This window comes from Betta splendens, chromosome 22 (assembly GCF_900634795.4).
Source record: "Betta splendens chromosome 22, fBetSpl5.4, whole genome shotgun sequence".
Classification (NCBI taxonomy): domain Eukaryota; kingdom Metazoa; phylum Chordata; class Actinopteri; order Anabantiformes; family Osphronemidae; genus Betta; species Betta splendens.
The window spans coordinates 7,851,823-7,861,199 of record NC_040900.2 but is presented as its reverse complement, the minus strand read 5'-3'; the positions used below and the strand labels follow the sequence as shown (position 1 = coordinate 7,861,199).

At 41.9% G+C, this 9,377-nt stretch overlaps 1 protein-coding gene across 1 annotated transcript; it reads right to left on the bottom strand.

Moving 5' to 3' along the window:
• Window positions 1–4,013: 4,013 nt before the first annotated feature.
• Window positions 4,014–9,377, bottom strand: mbip (MAP3K12 binding inhibitory protein 1). The gene is made up of 9 exons (XM_029140064.3): window positions 9,221–9,377; window positions 8,392–8,508; window positions 7,946–8,167; window positions 7,261–7,357; window positions 6,865–6,930; window positions 6,330–6,488; window positions 5,962–6,059; window positions 4,459–4,497; window positions 4,014–4,367 (listed from the first exon to the last, which is right to left on the bottom strand). The coding sequence occupies exons 1-9, from the start codon at window positions 9,338–9,340 to the stop codon at window positions 4,260–4,262; spliced, it is 1,026 nt and encodes a 341-aa protein (XP_028995897.1). The 5' UTR covers window positions 9,341–9,377; the 3' UTR covers window positions 4,014–4,259.

The following is a 9,377-nucleotide window of genomic DNA, read 5'->3' as shown; positions in this document are numbered from 1 at the left end:
ACAGGTACTTGAAGGACAATATCGGAGTAGTAGTCTATTATTGTACAGTGTGAATGAATGAAGAGTGATTGAGTGCAGTACTCCACGCCACCTATATAAAGCAGAAGGATTGCTATGTGAGGGCCAGGAGAGAGAGGGTGAGAGAGCTCTAGAGGCCTAAATGAGGTGAAGGGAAGTGGAAGTGTCCAGTAGGGGGTCTGCTGCTGTGGGAAGAGAGGAGGAGAGGGAGGGGGGTGGGGGGGGTGGGGGCGGAGGTCTTGCTCTGCGCAGCGCCTGGGCCAATGCATGAGGGTTTGGGGCTAAGTGTCTCATCAGCATCCAGCTCAGGTGCTGCCAGGGCCCACGCACTAACTATGCCCTGACTTGATTGTAATTGCCTGAATTCAACTCCCGCTGCTCCCTCCTGGCAATATCACAGGCACATTTAACTCCAGAGAGCCTGGGGACCGTGCAGCAGGGCCACAGAGAGCAGCTGACTGCCTCTTGTTGAAGCCTGTGGGCTGCAGGGGGATCCTCTCTTGTGCTGTCTGCTGCGTGGGGGAGGGTCACAGGTGCACCCCCCCCACCCCCCCCCCCCCCCCCCCACCACAACCCCCCCCCCCCCCATCACCACCACCACATCCACCACATCCACCTCCTCTGTGTTTGTGAACTTGAAACAAGTGCGACGGCATCGGATGTACTGTGACAGTGATGGCATGAGCATAACAGAGGTATTTGCCGTATTAAGGTCACCTTAACGGGGGTGGAATTTGCCCCCCTGCTGTTATGGGCGACATGTGCCCCCAAAGCTCCAGAAGCTCACCTCAGCCTTACACATCCACAGTTGTTCACGTCACATTTTTGGAAGTGTATGAAAACCAACAGCAACCTTCTCAGGATCTAACCACTGCTGGCTCCTGTCAGCCTGTGTTTATCATGTCCAATTCACGGCCAAATCATTCACTTGATTGCCTCATATTGCCTCCTACAGTGCATTTATTTTACACGCGCTCATGAAAATCATTACCATGCTGCAGTTATGGTAATGTTTTGGGTGGCAGAAATTGCTGGAGCCCGCGGCCGGAAAAAGAGGAAAACGTGCTGTAGATGTCGGGGATAATTGAAAAACATGAAACTGCCGTTAAAGTAAGTACATTTGGGTTTTCTCCTAACAATGCAAATGAATGTGCAGTTACAGGACATTTGAGCCGCCTTGTGAACAACAAGTGAATTAATGAACCACTTCCCTCTTTTATCAACAAAAACACAGACTCAAAAACAAGACAAGAAAATTACAAGAAGGGAGACTTTTGTTAGAGTCATACGCAATCTGTATTTCCTAATCGCCAGCTTTGCAGACTGCAGCAGGGTTAACTTTAAAAAGTTAGCCTGTGGCGCTCGTCATCCTGTGATAATAGGCTTGTCTGTAATGAAGAACGGGCTTGGTGCCAACAGGTGGTCTCTTTAAAAGACCAGAGCCACAGCACTCAGGTTCAGGAAAAAACCGCCATGGCAAAATGTGTCAGAATCTAATGTTCTGCAGAGTGAAAAGCCTGTTTTCTGTCTTTTGTTCCCAGCTAGAGATTCAGCCTTGTTCCTCATTGTTCGGGGCACAAACGAGCAACAGTCTTTTTTGACACGGAGCCACAGATGAATAAAGACTGGAGCTGACTAGTCACAGGAAAGAGCTTTCTCTTTGGAGGGCTTGGAGCCCATTAAGAGTTTGTGAGATATGAATGGATATGAATCCTCTCCTTCGACCTCACCAAAAAATACAACCGGACTCATAGAAGACAAGGAACACCTCTTTGTTTTTTACAGAGATTTCTAAGATTGACAGGCGGGAATTGCGCCGAGTCAATGAGCAAGTGGCTCTTTGTTCGTTTGAAAGGGTACACTATGCCCACCCAACCTTACAGCACTAACCTCTGACACCAGTGTTGACATTTTGACTTCATATTCTCAACATAAGCTGCAGGAAAGGAGCCGGATTAATACAAACGACCGCTGACAGCGGCAGCGCTCTGTAAACTTTTCATTTGCGCTACACGCGCTGTAGGATGCTGCACCACATAATGTGCTCGTATGATAAAACAGGCAGGATAAAGATAATGAGATATTTAGTGAGCCACTTCACGCAGACGCTAGTCAGCGTGCTCAGCTCAATGGGCAGATGATGGGTGGATCCCAGCAAACACAGCCCACGAAATACAAGCTTTTGTCCAACTCCATAATCCATTTGTTACACTCAGACCAATTTGTCCTCATTAACCCTCATAAGGGGACTGTGTCTGAGACAAAAGCTCCTGGGGAACAATGAGAACACACCCCCACTCACAGCACCGCAGCTCAAGTGCTCCCCTTCCCAGCTCATTGTGGACCCTCGTTGCCCAGAAGGTTCCAGTCTATGAGCAAGAGACGGACACAACTGAACAAGCGGGGTACACCTGAAAGACGGGGTGCAAAAAAATACACAATGCGGTGTCTCCTATTGTATTCAGGTCACTCCATCAATCAACTCTGAAATAAACCGTGACATGACATACAAAGAGCAAGTGCAAAGAAAAGGAAAGGGAGTTACAGTAATTTGCAGAGACGTGAGAAAGCTGATTTCTGTTTTCAGAGCTGTTGCAAATGTTTTAATTGCTTTATAGGATGTATTTTTCTGTATGAGGTTGAGTAAATTAAATTTCCACAAATTTGCTCAAACGTAAATGCTTCAGTTTAGTCAGGCACAAACTAGTTTTACTTTCCTGTGCAGACTGCCATGCTAATCAAGTACATTTACTCAAGTACTGTACTTGATACTGAGGTACTTGTAGTTGAGTGTTTCCGCTTCCAGGAGCCTTTATACTTCTCCGCCAGTAAATTTTAGGAAACACTGTATCAACGTGTTTGCAGGATATAGTAGTAGATACTTTGCAAACGCTGTTTATTTAAGGGCGGGTGTATGAGCAGCTCCACATTAAGGGAGGGTTCACCACATTTCAAACCTGCTATAAACAAAGACTCTGAGTACACCGATTAGACGAAACATAGCACAAATGTAGAAAATACATCAATCAATATAGAAATGAATATATGCTGAAATAAAACAATAAACCAGGCACCATTCATACAGAAATAAACACATTTCAAATGACTATGGCACAGGTGCTTAAAGCTACATAATATTTTTGGTATATTTAAATTTTCAAATCTCAAAAAAGTTAATTAAATGTTGAAAGCCTAAAATCTGTAGCAGCATGTAACTATCTGACCACACATCGCTGAGACGAGCGATCCTGCAGATGCGTTTGATCCTTTCTCCTCTGACGTTTGAAGGCCAGGGTCTTCTAGGGTCACACGCTAGTCTGGTACGACCGAATACAATAGAAATTTAAGTATATTTTCTGAAAACACCTGACAGTTAGTTAAGCAGGATGTTGTAGAAACTCATAATTCTTTACTAAATATCCTAGAATGGTGCTTCTGGTTTAGTCAGAATAATTACTTCCTCAGCCACTTTCTTAGTTTACATCTTAGCTTTTATAAACATGTCGCAGTGTCAAACGCAGCAGCGTCCCATTTAATGCTGGTTTGTTGGAGCTCCAATATGATTTCCAAACAGAGTTGCTGTAATCAGGTCATTTGTTATAATGACAACCATTAGGGGTGATCATCGTTACACAGCAGTCAGACAGATAAATCAGGTGCAATTATAAACACACGCACGGTTGCGCGCGCACACATGTGCACCCACCTTACTATCTGGAATTAAAGATGCATGACAGCCGTACTCCAGTTCAAACCATATCAAAGGCTGTTTCTCCTCTATTGTACATTTATCTTCCAGCAAACAATCACAGGGTCAGTGTGAAACCACTCCAAGTTGGACATAGTACAGGTTGAACAAGGGGCAGCAACACCCACAACTGTGTGGGGTCTTAAATTTAACAGAACTGCAAGTTGCTGTAGTTGTGCAATAAACTCACTTTCAATGGGTGGTGCAAATGGGGGATTTGTTCCTACGAGGAAATAGTCACAACCTCTTTCACAGAAGAAAAATACCTTTATTTACACAGAAATGACATTTCAGTTCATGACAAATCTTTTCAAGGAATTCTTTCTATACTATGTCCAAAAAAACAAGTGAAGAATGAAAAATGTTTTGAAATCGCATATTGTAGGTGTATGTATTGTTTTTGTTACTGACAATATGAAAATAACAACAAGCACGTTGAACGCATTTACCAAATGGTAAATGGTTTACTGTTTGGGCCACTAATTTGTGTTTGTTACATTAGACTCTCTGTCCCATATCCAGGCCCAAATTCATTCACCCTCTTCAGCAACGCTGCCTTCACTGCACTGATCTTCTCATCCAGCTCTGTCAGACTGCAGGCCTGAAGGGCACAGTAAGGGTTAAATACCCCATCAAACCAGGTCAACCTCCAGATTCAAATGGCAGTGATATAAAACCATAAAACTACCAACCTGAGATGAGTATGTCTTTGGTCTCTTATGCAGGTGACTCTACAAAGAAATGCATAGAAATACACATTAGAGCCTTTTTTGATTTTCTTCATCAATTAAGCTCCATCTTATTTTAATGTTACATGATTAGATCTTGTAAAGAAGTTTTTATTTAAATATGAACAGGGGATGTCACAACTACACAGATGTCTTTTCACAATAACTTTAAATATAACATACTTTTTTACAATGACGTAATGAAACTGGGGGCCAAGCGTGTTCTGCTCTTGAGCAAATGCCAAACTACAGCATTTTCAAAAATAGCAGGAAAAAAAAAAAGAGTAGTTCTTCGAATATAAAAAGACCCTATCAGTTTATTCAGAGACACTCGACATCTCTTGCTCCGCTCACACAAACATGCAGTGAGTCAAAAGCAGCATGCTGTGCTGAGAAATACCAGTGTGAAGAGACATGCAGCATCTCAAGCACACTTACTCAGATAACTAAACACATGCTGGACAGCCTCCTTCAAAATGGGAAATTAGAGTGTGTGACTCTACTGAAGTCGGTCAGGTTGAATATGAAGTCCAATAACTGATTTGCCGTCGTGTTTTCAGCCTGAGCTTCTATAAAAAGCATGGCGTAGTGAAAAGTTGTCATTTTTCTATTAAGCTGCCTGCAGTGACCTGAATTTTAAAGTAAATCTAGCCACTGCACTTTAGAATCAAATCAACTTACGCTTAAGTCGAGGAGAGGAACATGTTGAAGTATCAAGACATATTGGAAAACTCCATTAGAGTCACTTACAACCTCCTGAGTATATTTCAATTTAAAAGATTTTTCCCTACAGCAAACTAACATTCAACATGCCCGATAAGCACTTTGCACATCACATGCACCAACGCATATTGTGTGAAATACACAAACTAAAAATACCCATAAAAGCCTCTCACGGATTCAGTGTCAGTTACTGTCTGAAACACCTCAGTTAAGTGCAATTTTTTCTAGCTATATGAACTACATAAAAACACACATATAGGATGTACAGTCTGAACAAACCAGGCACGAATCTGGCCAAAAACAAGTGATCATTCAATTCATTCTTTGCCCATATACCTCTCAAATATATACCTCTATGTTTATAGGTTTAAAGTCAGGAACTGAACCTGAACAAGTTACTTGGACTTGAACAAGGAGTTTTCCTTTGGTAAAACTACCTGTTGATTGTTTTCTACACCTCATTAAGCCATGAGAGGTTAGCAATGGCAGGAGCTCAAGTACATATTTGAAAACTTAGCTAAAACTGGCAACAACACAGAAGGTGGAAATTACATAGCAGTTCTGAATTCCCATGACGAAACCGATCAGCCTCAACAGTTAAACTGTCTGGTGGCATTAGTTGTGTGAACAACAGGTCAGCATGAGGAAAACATGAATGCCAAGATCAACAGGTGTCAGGATGCAATATCATGATAAATGTTAAAAAAAATGTTTAAAAAAAAACAAACTGAAAACTGGACTCACCATGGATTGAAAGTACTCAGGTGAGAGTCCTTCCAATTCCAGAATACGATCTTCTAGCTTCTTTAGTCTCTGGTACACACTCAATGGGACAGGACCAGCTAAAGAATAACAACCACTGATTACAGAACATTTTATGTGACAGGTCCTGGTAAAATCTAATGGTTTAACATTGACATTTAATCTTTCACTATTTAGTATAAGTAAAGTACCTTTGACGAGTTATTTATGCCATTATAATTACATTTATATAAACTTTAAATACATTTCTGTTAATATGAGACAGCACTGTAAATATAAGTTATTTAAAACGTGGTAAATGTTCTAAAAAGGCTGAAATGTCAGTTACGCAGAAGTGTTTGTCCTCTGACCTGTTGGAAGTTTTAAGTGAGTTTCAATGTTGTGAAGACGTTCTTCTATAGCTGCATTTCCGCAATCTGTTGCCCTCAGCCCCCTCGGTTGCTCCCCAGCATCTCCCTGTCCTCCCCCCACATGAGTCTGGGGCCCATAGGTGTTTACTACACGTGTAACTGGAGAACACACAAAAATAAAATGTTACCCAGTATTAACCACATAAAAGGTGAAAGCAATTTTTGACAATTATCAAGTAGTTTAAATTACATTTTTGCACTAGTTAAGGCCAAACAAGAATTTTAGAATATCAGCAATTTTTCACCAAGCTTAAAAAACTGTTCACCGGCACATGGCATGTGCGCTAATGTGACATTTGATATCTTTGTAACAAACTAACATTTAAAACGGTCAACAGATCTTATGCAACTTTAATTCAGTATTTAACAAGGTCTAGCATTATGAATTAGACTTTTTCAAAAACTATGGTTGCAACTCTTAAAAGCGATTGAGAAATGTCACATTGACATTTTCACCAAACATTTATTTTCTTACCTTTCACGTGGCTTTTAAAACCTGGGTAAGGAGTAAAAACCGCATCTGTTCTGGCACAGCTGTTTTCTGCAAAGAAGGAAACTGCATTAAATATGTAGTTAGAATGTCATGTACGACTTTAAATAAGAAAACATTACATATAAATGTATTGATGTGTCCTGATTTCCATTAGCAGTATCTCACATGAGATTTGAATTTAAAAAAGGCCCTCTGTCTCCTGTTTTTCTGGACTGAGCTGGTTGTGTTTTGAGGCCGAGTGCGTTAGCTACTTCAGCCCCACTCTTGGAGCAGTTCAGCCTGACCTCTCGCCTGTGGAAATCAGCTCTCTCCCAAACATTGGCAATCTGTGTGCAGGCTCCCTCTCCACCCTGCCCCCAGCCTCTCTCCCATTCTCACCCTGATTGCAGTCGATCACGTTGCAAAACTCGCGTACATTGTTTTCATTGATCTCCATCTGCTTGCGTTCCATAAATGCAGATATTCTTCGCTCAATCTAGGGTTACAATGGAGAGACAACACAGATAATAAGAAGGGATGGATTGATGAGCAATTGATGGGTGTCAAGAATGCAATGAGGTTCTTTGCCTACTTCATGTTAATGATCTGGGGCAAATAGCATGAAGCAATTTACATTACATAGAACGTGTAATGCGATAGAAAATTATTCCAGGTAGCCAAAAAAGTTGAATTGCTTGCCATCATCGCATGATGGAATATGAATACTGTTTGCTTGGCTACCAAAATAAATGCACAACAGAATGAGGCCTCTTGTCCTTCATCCACATGCAATCTCAGAGTAATGAGCATCCACTTCATAATCCATCAAGGACCTGGCCCTCTCTCAAAGCCCTCCAGCAATGTGGTCTGTTCTACCAAACCACAGCACTAAAGGACCCCTTATTCTCTGCCGAACTCGGCTTATCGGGTCTCCATCGAGCATTTGCCTCACTGTTGCACATCATGTGCACGTCCTCCGGAGCAATTACTTATGATTATTCATTTGCTTGACAGAGAATAAAGAGGGCTTGAAAATGTCACCGCCAGAACAGCTGACAGATTTGCTGACTGATCTCAGACCAACCTCTGACTTTCCGGCTCTGATCTGAATCATGACGTCATCAGCCACCACCTTGCTGTCGGCAGCCTCTGAGCTGGGATGATTTTGCTCAGACAGTGAGGCCGTGTTCTCTTTGAGTGAAGATAAGGTAATGGCGTTGTCTGATGTGGTGTCCTTTGTGGATGGTCTATCAGCAGCAGCAGCAGCAGCAGCAGTTAAGAGTGTCTTGAAGTTGTCTGAAACAGCCTAAATATTCAGACAAAAGAGGAATAAGATGATATCAGTATTCAATACTCAATGTTAACCTTCCATCCTTAAAAATAAATGCGTTCATAATCAATTTAAACCTAAATTTAAATAAAAGTAAGAAAAACAATTGTCAACTAACAATCAATGAAAATAGTGTGTGCGATTTCAAAGACCATGGTTGTGATTCTTAAAGTCGAAAATAGTGTTTGTTTCCACTTTACCTGTAATTTAATGATATGCTTTTGCAAACAGCTGTACACATGGGCGACTGCAGGTGATGGAAGACTCACAGCACTGTTGTTGACTTCGATTCTCACAGCTCCATCACCTAATTTGAGCTTAATCGTAAAAAAAAATGTAGTGTTAAATTGCAAGTACTTTCAGATTTCGGCAGCTTTAGGTTTCTGTGAATATGAAATCTTCTGGTTTTGGACTGCTGCTCAAAACAAGCAATTTGAAAACATCTTGACCTAAAGAATCCTGTAACAGGAATTTTAAAAGAAAATGATTTGTAAAGCACAGTTGGTTGTGAAGATCACGGTGATGACACCAACACTAAACTTGTGCTATAGCTGACTTTGTGTGTAAGGTGAGTATAGAACATATAGATTCTGCAATATTAAACGATGGCAAATGCTCAGATAATATTGTGACCAGGGCCACACGTTGTCAAGTAGAATAGATGTGTCAAGTATTTTATACAGCTTGTCGAAAAGAGCAAAAGTAAAATCTGTGTACGGGATAATATGAACCAAAAACGCCGGATGACTGGCTTGTGTCAAATACAAACAAATGTGCACACATACAGGGCATGTAAAATAAACTGTTACAAAGTTACACTAGCAAAAACCAAATTACGGTCACTCTTCTGCAACCTGCGCATTGGAAACACCGCCTGGACGTGTGCCAGCAGTGAAACCCCGGTGGAGTGAGCGAAGAAGCAGCCCTGCTAACACGACGATGCTAAAAACATTAGCACGTAGCTAGCTAACAGCGCCAGGAAAAAAACGCCCACGCCGGGGCTTTGTGGCTCACAACGTGTCAACCAACCTCCTTCCCGAAGTCTGCAAGCAGATTCAGTAAAACGCACACGCAGTCCGTGTAGCCGTACATTTTGCCGGGCTCATTAGGAGGAGAGAGGTCTCCACTCGGCTTCTTTGTCTCCGCCATTACTGTGTTACGTCACAAGAACGGCGACGCTGATTGG